This window comes from Syngnathus leptorhynchus, chromosome 9 (assembly GCF_054491065.1).
Source record: "Syngnathus leptorhynchus isolate UIUO chromosome 9, UIUO_Slep, whole genome shotgun sequence".
NCBI classification, from domain to species: Eukaryota; Metazoa; Chordata; class Actinopteri; order Syngnathiformes; family Syngnathidae; genus Syngnathus; species Syngnathus leptorhynchus.
This window is the reverse complement of record NC_141203.1, coordinates 9,971,306-9,987,922: the sequence shown is the minus strand read 5'-3', so window position 1 is coordinate 9,987,922 and position 16,617 is coordinate 9,971,306. Positions and strand designations below refer to the sequence as shown.

Sequence of the window (16,617 nt, the reverse complement as noted above, 5' to 3'; positions counted from 1 at the left end):
GAAAGAATTAAACATTTACAAGTAGTGTGCTTTTGGCGCCATCTCCAGGAGAACAATTTATCACTGTGTAAAAATGATAATAAAATAAGCCAGAATTTATATTCAGTTTATTAAATGTCTGGATGAGAACGATTTTCTTACAGTTGTAGAGGCTTGTTTTTATAATTGCGGTGCTACTGTCTTGTAAGACTATATATCTGTTTATTTGTTTGTTTGTAGAATACTGTTCTGTTATTTGTTATTTCCATAAAATATGTTTTAAGAAGATTGACAGAGATCTAACTAATGGAAGTATAAGTATGCCATGATGTTGACATTTATATATCCATTTATTTTTTTAGGTGGAACTTTGTGTTCGAATTTGAGAACCACTACCGTAATACACTTCGGCTTAACTCGTACGCAACTACACGTGACGTGTACGCGCATCAGGTTCTGCGCCTTTAAGAGCATCTCTGTCAGCATCCTCCTCCCGTGTCGTGGACGCGCACGCTTAACAGCTCAATATTCGAGAATACCAGCCAGCCTGGCTTCGCATCATCCAACTGATACCACATCAGCTTCACGCAACACGCACATTCAACGCTTGTATTTCTCATCGGGACATTGATGCATTTTCCTACACAGTCACCCTAGCGGTCCAGCCGTTGTTGTTTTTTTTGCTCTTACTTCCTACCCGTGCGCGTCCCCCAGGCTGATCCACGCGATAAAATGGCTGAGCTCAATTTGGGGAAAGGTTTGACTGCAGGGAAAGTGGCCAGCAACGTTCAGAAGAAGCTCACACGAGCCCAAGAGAAGGTAAGAGCCGCGGACTATGCACGACCAAATGTGAGGAAATTAAGAGATGCGAGGCCTGTAAAAGAAGCGAGGCACCAAGTTGCGCATCCCCCCACCGATGGGGTAATGTCGCATCACGACAGCCTCACAGCTGGGAGCTGAGATGGTGCATTTGGGGATCGGCCGGTGCCCCCCCCCCCCCCTATTTCCGTGTATTATAGCCAATGTCATTGAAGGGAATGTTGAAGGAGAAGCAGATGGGCCCACTTAGAATTGTCAATTTCTTAGACAATCATGGCCATGCGTGCTCAAATGTCTTAGGCGTCTCACAGCCTCAAATCCTGTCACGTTTAAATCGTGCACAATGATAGTACCAAGCTAAATGCTGCTGCTTCGTCTACTGTACATTTCCTATGCATCGGGAGGCCTCGGTAATTGCACGTTAGGGATGCGATGAATGAATGACAGAGGGCGCTATCTTAGTTAAAGCTATATGTGCACAGTCCTTGCAGGGTGATCCCCGTGAGCATCATGTGCACTCTTCAGCAATCAATAGTATGTGGTACCTCTGGAAGAGGCGTTCCTAATGCTTTGGTTTCCTTAATTAACTGTATGGGAAAGTCTTCTAAAAAAAAAATAGTTTAGGAGTTCTTGTATTATTGCATATTGACTGTGACTGTTATTCAAATGATTTCTGTGACATGAATGTCAAATAATGAATTCTCATTAATTTGATTATTTAACATTATCCTTATTATTATGTATCTTTATTTGTGTAAAAAAATACCACTGTAAATTTTTCGTTTATTGGTGATTGGTGACAGCGGAAAATATAAATATACCATTATCGATAGCGTTGTTGCTTTTTTTGATTGGCAGGTCCTACAGAAGCTTGGAAAAGCAGATGAGACCAAAGATGTTGCTTTCGAGGAGGGAGTCATAAACTTCAACAAGCAATATGTGAGAGTTACCATTTTGATCAGAGCTACCACAACTGAATTTTATTATTTAATATAAGACTATTGTGGTCATCTTATGCATGTGTGTTCTTAAATATGTCATCTCTTCAGGCTGAAGGGAGCAAACTCCAGCGCGACTTGAGGGCATACCTGGAGGCCGTGAAAGGTTAGAATTAGACAGCCGGTTAAATAATCGGACGCATATCATACACCTATCTATGCACCTGTTCCAGTTTTTGCAAATGTACACCATGATGTGTATATGTTTCTTTAAAGCCATGCACGAGTCCTCCAAGAACGTGCAGGCATGCCTTGCTGACATGTATGAGCCCGACTGGTATGGCAAGAATGAAGTTGATTCCATTGTGGAGGTCAGTCATGTAACTCTTATAATGTTGTATAATGTATTCTTATAATCCTAATATTGTGGCTAGGAAGTATTTCATATTCTTAAAAATATGTTTGACTCTAGGACTATATGACTACTATAATTTCTGAATATAAGCCGCACCAGCTAAAATTCAAGGAAATGTTTCATTTCCAAATATAAGAAAATATGCACAAATTATAAAATATCATAAAAATCATGAAAAAGCCTTAGATAAGCCGCACTGAGCGCAGGGTTCAAAGCTTGCATAAAAAGTAGCGGCTTATAGTCCGGAAAATACAGTACTTCATCTGTTTCATATAATAATAATAATACAATTTGTTTTAACACATTTTTCCAAACTTAACTCCATATTTGTTCTTAACATCTGTATGCACCTTCAAGGATTGTGATGTGCTCTGGACTGACTACCATCAAAAGTTGGTCGATCATGCCCTTATCTCCATGGATACCTACTTGGGACAGTTTCCTGATATTAAGGTTAGCCGCCATGCTAACATAGACCGCTTAATATGAACGGCACAAACCTTATGACATTGTTACCTAGGCTCGTATTGCCAAGAGGGACAGAAAGTTGGTAGATTACGACAGTGCCAGACACAACTATTCCACCACGCATAAGACCAAGAAAAAGGACGGCGGGATTAAAATCACCAAGGTAATACCAATGGAAGTGCAAACTCTAACCTCGATTCTATTTAAGATGAGGAGGGCATCCAAATGTGCTCTCTCCCATTTTAGCCATCCTCTTTGTTGGAGAGGGCAACACCCGGCTGGGCTCAAGGGATTCTGTCAGCACACAATGTGGCCCAGAGTAGCTTGTCCAGAAGCCAGGTACACCACACTGCTAATGATAGACACTTAGATCTTTCCTCGGGAGTGTCAACCTGTTTATTGTCGCTATCATACAGCAAAAATAAGAAACCAACCGCAGTTGTGATTATTTTAGGCAGAGGAGGAATTGGAGCGAGCCCAGAAGGTGTTTGAGGAAATCAATATTGACTTACAGGAGGAGTTACCTTCACTGTGGAACAGGTGAACTCTTATCGTGCATAGCTATGTGTCGCTGTCATAAATATTTGTCATTTGCCCACTTTTTCTCTCTATTGCAGTCGTGTTGGTTTTTATGTCAGCACCTTCCAGAGTTTGGCTGGTTTTGAGGAAAAGTTTCACAAAGAAATTAGTCGGGTGAGTGTGAGACAAATATTTGTTGGAAATTCAAGAATTGGGACACATCACTGGCGCAACCATAACATTGGTTGTGGGCTATTATATCTTAAATCGGTATATTACAGATAAAGTTCTAAAAAAAATCTAATGTCTTCTGCTTTCCACTCTCCCGACAGTTGGATCAAGATTTATACGATGTCTTGGTAAAACTGGAAGAGACGGACACAAGCAGGTTAGTAAGCAAGTTTGTCGTGTGTCCTTTTAATTTCTGCCATTCAGCAAGTGAATGAATGAAGGGTTTACATATGAAGCAAAAAATGACCTTCATTAATCTGAAGCCACCCCTGAACCTCCATTACAGAAAGACAGGTAACCGCAGCGCCTTATCATCAGGAGCAAATAGGAGGTAATCAACAAGGACGGTGCTAAAGCGCGCTGACGCAACTGTTGCTCTGTCTGTCCACTTGTCTGTTTGTCAGCCAGTTTGCAGGTTTGAGAGCATTCACAGTGCTTGTCTGAAAAGAGCGTTGTGCTCTCAGAGCTGCAGATAGGAAGGAGATGGGCAAGACATGGATGGTTTAATGTGGCACCAGTGTGTTACGTAACCAAACTAATCTTTAAGAATCTTCTTTATATTGCATAGAAAATTATGGATTCTACCATTTTGGTGCACTTAATTTAGTTTACGTCCATCTCTTTAAATATCTTCAGTTCTGAGTTATGTCAGCTTTTAAAGTATTCAAGTAAAAAAATGTATGTATGTATATGAATGTAAATATCTATATGAGAATGATGTCACAACTACGGCTCTCTTGTGAGGACTAATTGAGGCACGGGCACAGCCTGCTTGCATGGAATGCAAGACAGTGCAAAAGGAAGAGATGGAGACTCACTTTTCTTGCATGACAACTTTGCATGAATCGCAACTTTTCTTTCTCCGCTATCCTCTTACGTTATGTATACTCACTCTGAGTAATCTGGATTATTTTTTCTTTATTCCACTCTCTATTTCTTCTAACTGACTCAGTGACATCGATGAGTCTAACCACACCCTCAAGCCAGAAGGACCGCCGCCAATTCCCAAATCCCCATCCAAGGTAGGTAGGTTATCTCATTGTTTCAAATGCAGCCAACTTTTTAAATGATTGGTGTCTTTGTCGCAGCTCAGACCAGCAGTGCCTCCTCCACCCAAGGTGACCCCATCCAAAGAGATGAAAACGGAAAACATCATCAATCTGTTTGATTCTGCAGCAGCTCCTGATATTAGTGTCACCTCCCCGACAGAGGTTTGTGGATCTCCGTCTTTTACAAACAGTGGAATCGTTTATTTAATTAACTTTTTTAAATTTATTTATTTATTTTATCCTTTTTTTTTCTATTACTAACCTGTTATTTTTATTTTTTTATCTTCCATGATATTCTTTTCACCTCCTCTCATATTACAGCCAGCAAACTCGGACTCCTGGGTAAGATAAGCAACGCCCAGAGCTACTTTACTAATTTACTACATAAAAACAAACAATTATGATCATACTCGATGTTCACATCTCATTGTGTAAATGTGACCCATCGTGTCACATAGCCATTATATAAGCATCACTGCGAGACCTTTTTAATGGCTGCTTTGTGTATCTAAAGGCATTACTCCATAAATGTTACATCTGTCCCTTTGTGTGTTGTCTGCACTACCTTTAATTAGTGTTTACATAGCCCCAAATTAAACTTCAGTCAATTCATTTTCAAAAATTTATGTTGCATTTAAATAGAATGTAACACCCTGGATTGGTTAGAAAATAACCTTTGAAAGTGAATTGACCTCCATGTTTTAGTTGCTTCACGTATCCCTGTATGTTACACTGACAGAACACGTGTCCAGTCCACTTGCCATGTAACACACAGGGAAGAAACGAGTGAAGTTGCTCATCTTGACTGCGGTCCTTACCGTTGGTGAAGGCTTCTGCCGGGGTATCAAATCAAATGGGCAACTTCACAAGGTCTTGCTTGCATAGTGTGAACTAACCTTTTGGTTCATCGCTGTAAGAGAGATGTGTCTCCAAGACAACTGCAATTAAAGCTTGAGGCAAAGGGCAATACTTGGGAATGGAATGACACTTCTGCTCTTACAAAGATACCCAGCCAACCCTCTTCCTCTGCCATGTGACCATTTGCTCTGTGATTTCGAAGCCATGCTTGCCAAGTAAACACAGAACTCACATCGATCTTCTGGTGGAAAAGGCTTCCTTGATCCCTTCGCCAGCCATCCCTCTTTAAATTCCTTTTTTTTAAATTATGATTTAGTTTTTTCGTCCCAGCGAAGGCTTATCTCCCCCCACATACCTTCAGTTTCTCAATGTTGATGAAGATGCTGCAACAGTTAATATGTTGCAGTTTGATTTGAAATGTTTCATCAAAGCAATACCTTTCCATAACTTCCTTAATTTGACCCTTTGAAACAACCTATCATTTTGCAACTCTTAGTTTTGTTGTTGAACATATGTTGCAACCCTCACCCTAACCCCACAAAATTTACTTAATTGTCCCCCAATAATATACAAACCCAGTCATGAGGTAAGACATGTCTTATGAACTCTGACCCCTTGAAACTTAACCCCCCTGCCCCTCAGCCAGAGGACGGCGATGCCCAAGAAGAGCCCCCCAAGAGGCTCTATGACCCTGTGGCGGCTGCTGCGGAGGCCTGGGGCGATGACGATGATACGCCGCCTGCACGCTATGACCCCATAGCCGCTACCACAGAGGGCTGGGGGGATGACGATACCCAAGCGGTTCACTATGACGCAAATGACGATTGGGAGGACGATGGAACCCAGCAGGCTTATGACGAATCTGTTGTGGAAGCCAAGGAAGGTCCGGTGGAGAACGACAAGCAGCCGGACGCAGAGGATGCCGCCAGTCCAACTGAGGCTCCGGTTGACGCTTGTGAAGAAGAAGCTCTTCCTAATACTGCTAATGAAGAGGATCAGGTAACCAAGAAGATGCATCTGGATGAAAAGGGTGGATGCATCAACTCTTAAGGAGGTTTGAAAATTGTGAATTAAGAGTCTGAAAGAAGGAGTGATGCATCATGATCAACAGAATAGATGCATCAGTGTTTTCTCTTAGGTCAACTTTTGGAGCCTAGAAATAAATTAGTAACTGCAGTCTAGACGTACAAAAGGGGAATATGGTGCTCTCATATCTACTGCGTTTATTCGACTTTATTGCCTGTGTTGTCACAGCACTGCTTTTGTTGTCGTCTGTCTCGTAGTGTCACTCTCACACCCTCTCAATTATTTATGGTTTTAAATCATGTTCAGTGTCTGCTTCATCTTTTCTATTGGTGCGTTTGTTGTCTCAGGGTGAATCTGAAACAACTCCTGAAGCAGAAGTGGTGGAAGCAGCAGAGGAAACACCAACAAATGACGTAAGTACAAACAGAAAAATACTTTCATTCCGGAAAAGATAATTATTGATTGTGAAATTTCTTTTATTCTATGGATAAATTAATGAAGTTAATTTGTGTTTTCCGATCTAGATATCGGCGGTAAATGAAGAACCCATTGAAGAAAAGGCAGAGTCACCTGACATGCCTCCTGGTTTCCTGTTTAAGGTAATGACTGACTGAGTGCAATATTCCTTTAACCCAGTGGTGTCCAAAGCACGGAAAAACTAAATGAAGGTTCATGTTTGCTTCATGAACCAGTCGTATTATTTTGACTCCTCTAGATGGCACTGCGGGTTTAAATAAAACGGTTTACAAAATGGCAAGTCAGTGAACTTTCAACACAAACTGACATTTAAAGGAGTTAAAAAGTACAACTGGTTCATGAAGCAAATTTGAAGCTTCATTTTCCAATCACTACCATTTTCAAAATACTGTATTAGTGCTTCCTTGACTGATTTGACCATGTTTATTAAACTGGCCCTTATATCTTACCCTTGGAGGGTAAAGTTTGCACACCCATTTTATTTTCTGTTTCTGCTTGTGTGTCAAAGGTCCAAGTGATGCATGACTATGCCGCAAATGACACGGACGAACTTGAAATGAAGGCAGGCGATGTGGTGCTAGTCATGACTTTTGACAGCCCAGATGAACAGGTACATACGCACCCATTCTCGAATGCTTGCGTCAGAAAGATAAAACATCATGTCATGTCTCAATTCATATCTTTAGGATGATGGCTGGCTGATGGGAATGAAAGAGGATGACTGGAAGCAGAAAAAAGAAAATGGCACCAAAGGTGTATTCCCAGAAAACTTCACCCAGAGGCTGTAAAAAGTTTCATTGTCACGCCAACTTTTTTCTTTCACTCATTCCCTTCTAGCATCCCCACTCCCTGTCCTATTCTTGCCCTGTCTAATTACTCGGACTTTGACCATAAAAGCGGAACTGAAATTGCAGTTCCACTACTGAGGAATTCCTACAAAAGAGAAATGACAGCCATTACCAAGGGGCCAAATTTCAGACTTACAGTGCGATCGTTGACTGGACTGAAAAGAGAATCCTGTCCTTATGCGGGATTAGCGCAAATGTGGCTCCCTCTGTAATGACTTAGTATAATTAAATCATTATATTTCATTACAAACCACCTCTCATCGCTAAACTCTCATAATCAGAGAAGACAAAGTCAGTTTATTTCTGAAACAAATCTGTGGTTTGGTCTGTTTTGGTCACATGTAGCAAGTGATTTTTAAATATTCAGGTAGGGCGACCTGTTAAGATCAGGTGTCAAGGAGACGTTTACCGATCAGAAATCAATGTCATTAGTCTTGGGCAGCTGTAACGATGGTTACATCTTAAATCCTACTTTCCACTTAAACATGGGCCACTGGTTGTTGTATTTTTTTTTTTCATGGTGATAAACAGTGTTGAGAGGCAAGTCATTATGCATTCAACAAATCAACACAATAAAGTTAGGCTTGCCTGAAAGCTTTCCAGCAATCTGCACCAATGAGAAGCTGCAACTGGTACTAAAATAGTTAGGCAGATTTAATCACACTGGGATCAATCATATTCTAACTGAGCCAGCTTCATTCACTTTTAAAAGACGTGTCGACGTCCTCCTACTTTCATCAACACGACTTTGCTCACAAATGCAAATGTTTCCAAATATGCACCAGAGCTACTTGTTTTATTTTTGTATGCTGCCAAGCAATGATGATATGTATAGCGGTCACCATATTTGCCAACTGAGAATGCTACAGAGTGTTTTTGTACTTATGTCAGGTTCTTCGCTCTTACATAGCCCAATACACATTCGCAAACTCGACGTAGATTCATATTTGGTATTACCGTATTCAAGTGAGAGTGAGGTGTGTGTATGTGTGTTTTGGAAAAGAAATTCTTGATTTCTAGAGTAATGCTATGGGGCTAAAATCCTGGAAGTAAGTGCGCCCATTTGACGAGGAGCTTTTCAAACTGGACAAACGGTATTCGCGCTGGCTGGTATTACAGGTTCCAGATGTAATTGTGCATTTGTTGTGTATAAGTGTAATTTTGCCAAGTGATGACAGCTACATATTCTATAAAGACATTCATATGTGTATGTGAGTTAATGTGAGCATGCTGACTTCCCAGGTGTTGTGTGAAAACCTTTCGTTTAATACAATGTTACTGGGATTATTTTTTAGGTATGTTTTCCCACAAAAAGTTGTGTTTATTTATTTATTTATTCTCTTTTTTTATAAGGGGACATTTGAGCAGATTTATTTTGGATATTCACACATCACCCCCTTCCCTCGTGGTTTTCCATCAATCTTGCCTCAAAATGTTGCCAGTGTATTGTGGCCCAAAGAGATTCAATTGTGATAATATATGGAGGCAAGACATATAGAGACTGACTTTTTAAATTTGTATTTATTTATTTATTGCTCAGTGATTTGAGCGAGATTTGCCTCAGTTTCCAACAATGGCTCGCACTGTGTTTAATTTGTATTTATTTTTCATGACTTTGGTTCTCTATTTGTCTTAAGACAAGTCTCCTATGTTTGGGATAAAACATCTTAAAAATATTCAAATATCTTCCTTACCTTCCCGACCCAATATAAAAAAAAAAAAGACTTCAAACCTCCATCAGTTTTGACTCTCTGGTCTTTTATTTGGAGAAAGCTTTGATTTGGAAGGTTTAGATTGCAGCGTCCCTTGTTGGTTGCTTTGATACATATAATAACTTGTTATATATGCAGTGATCGCTAGCACCAGCAGGATGTACTGTGTCAAAGAGTACAGAATGTAGAAGAAGATGAAAACACAATCTGAATTGCTGTCCGTGGTACTGAAAGCAAGCATCAGCCCACCCTGACACCAACTCAGTCTCATTGTCACCTGCTCGTTTATTTACCCGTTGTGCTTAAAGTGTCAAGACATTCTATTAACATGCAGTTTACCTGCGGCATTACATGGAGTTACTCATAGTGATTTTCGTCATGCTTTATCACTTAAATCTCATTTTGCTTGTAAAGAAAACATTGTTTGTAATAACTTTATGTTAAATATAAAACAAATGAATGCACAATGTTACCCCCTTCCCAAAAATACATTTACATTCTTAAAAATAGATCTTTAAATAATTTCTCAGAAAATAGCTTAATATACACATTTGACAAATCTTTGCGTATCGGTAAACACTATACCGTAGAGTGTCTTCATGAAAATACTAAAAAAAAGGTTTTTCTTTTTCTCCATGAAGCATTTGCATCAAAAGCGAGTTAGAAAATATCATTCAATTAAAACATGAGTTCGATACATGTTTGCCTCGAGATAGTTTGGAATCTATGGATGCAATGAAAACGGTCATGCAAAGGAAAGTTATCAAGTACAAGGAACTACAAGGAAATAACGGCTATGGAGCATAATATATAAACAGCTCGAATTATACAGTAGTTTAATACAGCCTGAGTCAAAGGTATTTTGGTAGATACTACTGACCGGAAAACTGAGACTCAGAACGTGTTAATCTATGCTTTGCCTTACCACTCCCAAACCTCTCGACTGTTCTGTTTTCAAAACGCAACATTAACACGTCATTCTTTTAAATGCTAAGGTGCTCGAAGGTAAAATTGAATGACAGAATAAAAACTGAATTCTGACACCATATGGAGTAATGTATTAGGATTGATAACACAAGATTTTGGAGTGCAGAGAGACCACCATTACTGCTTTACACAATGATTACTTAGTTGCTCAAGATGTGTCCCAACACATCCACCTTTTCTATTTTGGTTCTTAAATACAAGCTGACGTCAACATACTATTTCTTCTGTCAGAGTCCTCGCTCAGTTCCCAAAGGGTGGAAGTATCTGGGGCCCAGTAGCGTTTCCCCAACTCTCTGTAGAAGCCAGGCGTACCAATGCACTCCATCAGTTTGTTGTTCAGCAGGGCCCATGAGGGTGCGGACAAGACGCAGCGGGGTAAGAACCCAGTGGGCCAAATGATGATTGTCCACAGCGGCGTAACAGGATGCCAAAACGCTGTTCACTACTATAGACCCGTGCTGGGTCAGTGGGGCATACAAGCCAGTGCTTTGCCTCTCCTCTACAAAAGTCACGACAGCTTGAGTCGTCTCGGTTCCTTGCGAAGTCAGAATACACTGACCCGGCTTCACCTCACTGGCAAAAGTTGTCCTTACGTCATCTTTGTTGAGTCCGTCCACACAGTCAGTGACAAAGATGAGGTGCGCCGCCGTGAGCGTTATATTAAGTCCAGTGTTGGTTCCAATGAGGGTGAAGATCTTTGTGACGTTAGTCTGGAGATCCAAAAAGGAGAGTACCGGACTGTAGAGAAGCGAGCCAAAGCCGTCGGTTGTGGAGGAAGCTAAAACGCGGTCACCGGGATGAAGGTCACGCATCTGTTTGGTGACTCCGCCCTCGAGGGTAACTTGAGCATCGCCTGGGAAACAACCGCCAGTTTTGGCTGCGACAGAATGTTCTGTAAAATTGAGATGGGGGAAAAATCAAGATGTGGATGCGATCGTACGGATGCATTTACTTTGTTACTGTAAACACGACAAAACTAAAATAAAACCTTCTCAAAGGAGCCACACTTGAACTTCCTCATATGGTAATCTGATCTGTCTGTGCTCCATAAATCAAGTTAGACTTTGACACTGACTAAAGGCCAATGTTATTTCAGCGGATCAGCGACTGACTGTTTATAACGTCTTCAGTGTCTTTTTAGTCAGCATTCTTGCGGACATATATATGATCACGTCTTCATCAAAGTCATCAGAAAAGCGGCTTGTGCTGAATTCAAATTTGTTTCATCCCAGTGATTCATTCATATCTTAAAGGGTAAATGAAGGTAGAGATGCTTATATATTACTAAAGTTAGCATAGCACACTAACACAAATGTTAGGTCTCGCTAATAATCCGATGCATTTTCGATGCATTTTTGTTCTCGAGTGACTTGTAAAAGCTGTCATAGATGGTAAAACGGTGTTTACTTCCCTGTCGCCGAATACTTTGGAGTAAAGTGGCTCTTTAAGACACAGTGAGACGAGGTGGCAAGAGAAGGTAGTCAGCCAGAGGTAATGGATAACCAGGAGATTGTATCTAAGCATGGCCTGGGGTCAAACAGATGGGAAAGTACGTTTTGAGGGGAAAAAAAAAAAGGAAGTGAAAGGTTAGCACAGCTGAAGTAGAAAATGATAGAAAATAGAATAAATTAACTTTTCACACCAGTCACTTGAATCAAATCAATTTGCTTGACTGTTTTAAATCTAACCCACCCTCATATTTGATTGATGCATTTGGGTGTCTTAAGTATGTCTCAAGGCGGACAAATATTTGTCAAAGGTGTGTATGTCTCTAAGTATGTGGCTTGCAGAAAAGGAGGTCTGCAACCAGGAGGTGATAAGGTTCAGATAAGAGATCTGAGAGAAACCTACCGAGGGAAAAGCAACGGCAAAACAAAGAGAGAGTTAATCATCTCACAGCCTACTAACCTCAATGGACTGCTAGAATGTAGCTTGGCATCAAATAACTGGTGGTACCAGACATGGGCCTCCAAAATGTCTTAACAGTTAGAATAGCTCACAATGGAATGTGTTCAACTATTGTTAGCGCTCAAGCCACTCCATGATTTGTGTTTCAACAAGGGACTTGCTTCAACGTTACAATCGGTACCTTATCAGATACGCTTCTAAATAACATACAACTATCAAACTAGTAATTCATTTGCAGTGACAAAAATGTACATCTCGGACTGATCGCAACCATAAATAGCCATTAGGGTTAAACTCAACCCTATATACATCTTAACCTTAAAACCCAACCTGATTATTTCTGTACACATTGAAAAGACATTAAGACTGTTCTATTAACCTATCATGCTGTGCATGTTTTGGGCTTGTGGGAGGAAGCCAAAGTACCCACAGACAACATGCAAAGCCCTTGCAGCAAGGCCCCTCCCGACTCAGATGAAAGGCAACAATTCTGTTCAACTGGACCAAGTCCTTTTGAATCAGATATGATTAAAATTGTAATTTTGACCTTGCAAGTATCATTACTATTATGGATAGAAGGCCGTAAAACTGTTTCATAAAATAATGTTTGCTTGCTCACCTGACTTGACGCTACAATGAATATGGGCTTTGGATTCATAGTAGACCCAGTCAAATCCAGCTTCGACAGCGAGCCGAGCCAACATGGCGTACTTGTTTCTGTCTCTGTGAATATGAACATAGCATCAAACCCATGACTTTATGTTTGAATTCACCCATTGCTTTTAATAGACATTGTTCTTGTCTTGTGCAATGCACACCTGTCTGAGGTGGTGATGTCCACAGCACGTCCCTCATAGTGCAGCGAGTCCTCCGAGTGATGGCCGTCCTCATCCCAGCCCTCTGTTACTCTCAGCTTCACACCGGGCCACATGTTCATCACAGAGATAGCCAGGGAGTTCAACTTGTCTTTACAGCGCTGAGGGGAGGTGCACACAGGAGATTAGGTAAATCATTCAAAACAGAGCAAAGTGAAACGTTGTAGCAATCAGTTTTTGTCATCATCTTCTAATGCAAAATAGAAAATGACTTAATTTTCAATGTAATATCTGGGAGGGGGATATGCCAGAAAAGTAAAAAATAAATAAATAAACAGTTTGATGGAAACTGGTCACTGAAAAGTTATTGTAGCCAATAAAGCTGCAATTTTGCATTTTTTCCTCCACATGCATACATTTTAATTTATTCTTCGAATATTGTTAAAAATGATATTTGTGTGCCATGTTTGAGGACAACTGTGCAAATCAAAGCACAGAAGCAAGGAAAAAACGACTTCTTTCACGTCTCCCCTCTGCTCTCGCCCTACTGGCAGCTGATGCGCCCTACGCGCTTGTCCTCGGAGGGCCACTGCGGAACTGCGCGCGCTAATCGGCGCTGATCACCGCCACCTGTCACCCGCTGATTAGGGGGTGTATATAAACGCCGTTTGTAGAGATGCTCCGTTTTTTTCTCCTTCGACACACGCATGCCTGCACCCTTTTTCTGCTATGCCACTTGATTCCTGTTGCTTTTGTGCACAATATGCGGCGTAAACATTTAAAATAGTACGTGCCAGAAAAGCTGTTCATCATTCGGTTAAAATCCCAGCTGCCTTACTCCGGAACCAAAACACCGGGGGTGAAGCTATGAATCAAAGGAATCAATCATTTTGGTTTAAATATTTAACTGACAGCAAACATGGAGCGCATAGTTTGATGCGACTGTGAGGTTTGCGCCTTTTGAAGTGATTCATAGACACGGTTAACCATACATGACCTAAATCACTTGCATGGGACAAATGCGTGTCTCTGTCCGCACACAAGCATTGCAAAGTGTTCCCAGCGCTTCTCTTCTTCCTCCTCCTTGTCTTCATGATCTTCCTCTTTCTCACCTGGGTCATGAGTCTGTCGGCTCCCGTGTCCTCCTCATCCTTGAAGATGATATCAGTGTTGTAGTTGGGTGTCAGCTCCTTGAAGCGCTCAGAGTTGCGCGTAATTTTCCCCTCGGGGCGCCCGCTTGCCCCAAGCGTCTTCTCGGCCACATTCGGGCTGAATTGCTTATAAGCCAGCGGGATGAGCTTCTTCGGAAGCCTCCTCTTGCCGTAACCCCTCCCCGGTCCGCAGCCCTCCGAGGCAGGTGCGAGGAGGAGCACCATGGCCCACAGAGAGGCGGTGAGAAGGAGGAAAGGGGTCCGCATCGCCCCGGGAGGAGGGAGCACTCTCCCGAGGGAGAATTGCGTCTTCAGTGCGTCTCCGGTTCACCTGTCGAGTCCATGGTCCGGGACATCCGATTGCAGTTTGTCCCCCAAATCGCACTACTCCAGCTGGGACCTCAGCATCAGGGCACCATAGAAGTCCACTTAAATGGGAATGTTCTCAGGCTCTGCCCTGGAGAATCGACGTTGAGTGCGCACTGCGCAGGCTGTAAAGTCCGTGGATTTAAACAAACAGGTTCAAAGTCGATGAGGTGGGTGAGAGAGAGAGAGAGAGAGAGAAAGAGAGAGAGAGAGAAAGAGAGAAAACAGCAGTAAGTGCGCGTCCACGTTTTTAATGTGGCGTTCCCTCTGTCTCTTCTTTTGCTCCACGAAAAGTGTCACAACATCCCCCGTGGATTGTGAGCTTTTTGATGCTCCCTGCAGTGAGAGGACTGCGCGCAACAGGCTGCAGCTTTCCACTTGAATCCACTCCACTTGAGTGATCCACGACGAGCTGTTGCCATTTCAGACCGCACCCTGCCAGTCCTGCCCTCCTCTCCCTCTCTCCCTCATCTGTCCCCGCTTTGCCACCCACCCCGCCCCTCGACGTGGGCAAAGTGCGCACGGGAGAATCCTGTCCGCACTCACGCACGCACGCATGCACGTACTCACGCACGCACGTACGCACGCACGAACACTGCTCAGAATTGCAGCCATCTAACAAATATCAGCTTTGGCCTTCAATGCCGCCACTTATCATTGTCAGCTTTGTCTTTGTGCCCTTGTTATGATCTGTCACCATTAGATTCTTGGAGCACGGTGCACTAGATGTAAAACACGTCTGCTTCACAATTTCACTGTTGGGAATTTGAATCTTCCATTTGTGGACCCTGCAGTGAAGAAAAGACCTTCACTGAAAAATATGTTCACAAGTTTGATGGTTGAATTGTCCAAAAATAATTACAACTTAGGGTGCACTAAGGGGGCTAGTCTGACCCAAAGGGTTTGGTTCTCTTGAGCAAGACACACCAAGAAACTACTCCTTGGTTGCCCTAAATTGCCCCTTGCTCCAGTTTGTCATGAACTACAGAGGATCGGGTTAAGTGATGAAAAAAATCATTACATACTTTAATATAAAATACCAGAAGGTTGAATGTCAATGGTTTGAAATAAATAAATAAATAAATAAATAAATAAATAAATAAATAAATAAATACATAAATAAATATAAATATATAGATATAGATATATAAATGAATGAATGAATGAATCTGAATATTGGGTGAAATATATCTTCTGGTCACTGGCTGACTGGCCAAATACCTAACTGATCGTCTTTTCCGAAACACATTAGTTCAAGTAGCCCTGGCAATTATTCCAAGTAATAATCTCAATTAATTGAATATACACACTCACACGTGCACACGCACACGAGTGGCTGCACACACAAATGACGCATTCTAACACACTTGTTTTTAACACCAGCAAACACAGCCCCTCTAAATTAGCTCTTCAAATATTTGCCTGCCGAAATTCAGTGGTCTCCCCCCAGTTTCTCCGGCCACCTCCTTTGAATGAGCTGAACTGTGCACAAGACTGAACGTCCACACACTTTATGTTTTATTATTTGCGAGCGTAAACACCGTAAAGTATTTTAGCAGCGCTGCAACGTTTCATGTCGCTCGATGGAAGGCAGACAACAAAGAGAGATTCACATGAACGGCAAACAGCCAAACATAACCGTGTTGACTTTTTGAGCTGAAATAGAACATCAACCGGCACTTGTGTAGAACTTTCCGAGGAAATCAAAGTTTGTCATAAAGGTGTTAGTGTTTCTTTTGAGTTGCTTCCAGCTTTGTGAGGGAAAGGCTCCCATATATATATAAAATCTGAGAAGTAATTATTGCTTTGGAGACCCAGGGTCTAGCTGCAGAAGTCACTGCAGACAAAGAAACACTTTTGCTGCTCCGTTGCAAGAAGCACAATCATAAACTCATTCAACTCCACTCAATCAGTGATCCATGAGGACAAATTGCATTCCTGCTGTTGTTAAGATTACAGCTTGTAAATCACATTGGGGGCGTTAAACTGCACTAAATGGTAGCAGAGACCAAGTTCCTATTGAAATAGTAAAGAGCACTTGTAATGAATTA

The 16,617-nt window shown here is 41.7% G+C and overlaps 2 protein-coding genes across 5 annotated transcripts; one reads left to right on the top strand and one right to left on the bottom strand.

Annotated features, from left to right (window-relative positions):
- The first annotated feature begins 505 nt into the window (after window positions 1-505).
- Window positions 506-9,353, top strand: bin1a (bridging integrator 1a). Of its 4 annotated transcripts, XM_085920092.1 has the most exons (19): window positions 506-798; window positions 1,657-1,737; window positions 1,848-1,902; window positions 2,013-2,107; window positions 2,509-2,604; window positions 2,672-2,782; window positions 2,866-2,958; window positions 3,074-3,159; window positions 3,237-3,312; window positions 3,471-3,526; window positions 3,656-3,700; window positions 4,322-4,391; window positions 4,458-4,580; window positions 4,740-4,760; window positions 5,919-6,275; window positions 6,650-6,715; window positions 6,827-6,901; window positions 7,288-7,389; window positions 7,466-9,353. In XM_085920092.1, exons 1-19 carry the CDS (start codon window positions 712-714, stop codon window positions 7,565-7,567), a joined length of 1,797 nt encoding a protein of 598 aa, XP_085776218.1. In that variant the 5' UTR covers window positions 506-711; the 3' UTR covers window positions 7,568-9,353. The 4 variants fall into 4 exon arrangements, with proteins under 4 accessions (XP_085776218.1, XP_085776219.1, XP_085776220.1 ...); XM_085920093.1 differs by lacking the exon at window positions 3,656-3,700; XM_085920094.1 differs by lacking the exon at window positions 5,919-6,275.
- A 256-nt stretch (window positions 9,354-9,609) lies between these two features.
- Window positions 9,610-15,033, bottom strand: LOC147051083 (indian hedgehog B protein-like). Its single transcript, XM_085920096.1, has 4 exons — window positions 14,162-15,033; window positions 13,053-13,210; window positions 12,854-12,957; window positions 9,610-11,218 (listed from the first exon to the last, which is right to left on the bottom strand). Exons 1-4 carry the CDS (start codon window positions 14,465-14,467, stop codon window positions 10,554-10,556), a joined length of 1,233 nt encoding a protein of 410 aa, XP_085776222.1. The 5' UTR covers window positions 14,468-15,033; the 3' UTR covers window positions 9,610-10,553.
- Between the last annotated feature and the right edge of the window lie 1,584 nt (window positions 15,034-16,617).

What these genes read in the sequence shown, in the direction of transcription:
- bin1a (XM_085920092.1), top strand. Translation starts at nt 712, where the DNA reads ATGGCTGAGCTCAATTTGGGGAAAGGTTTGACTGCAGGGAAAGTGGCC. An exon ending in AAGTTGATTCCATTGTGGAG is followed by an intron (nt 2,108 to 2,508) that starts GTCAGTCATGTA and finishes TGCACCTTCAAG; the next exon opens with GATTGTGATGTGCTCTGGAC. An exon ending in TTGACAGCCCAGATGAACAG is followed by an intron (nt 7,390 to 7,465) that starts GTACATACGCAC and finishes TCATATCTTTAG; the next exon opens with GATGATGGCTGGCTGATGGG.
- LOC147051083 (XM_085920096.1), bottom strand. Translation starts at nt 14,467, where the DNA reads ATGCGGACCCCTTTCCTCCTTCTCACCGCCTCTCTGTGGGCCATGGTG. An exon ending in CCGACAGACTCATGACCCAG is followed by an intron (nt 13,211 to 14,161) that starts GTGAGAAAGAGG and finishes ACCTCCCCTCAG; the next exon opens with CGCTGTAAAGACAAGTTGAA. An exon ending in TCATTGTAGCGTCAAGTCAG is followed by an intron (nt 11,219 to 12,853) that starts GTGAGCAAGCAA and finishes TCAATTTTACAG; the next exon opens with AACATTCTGTCGCAGCCAAA.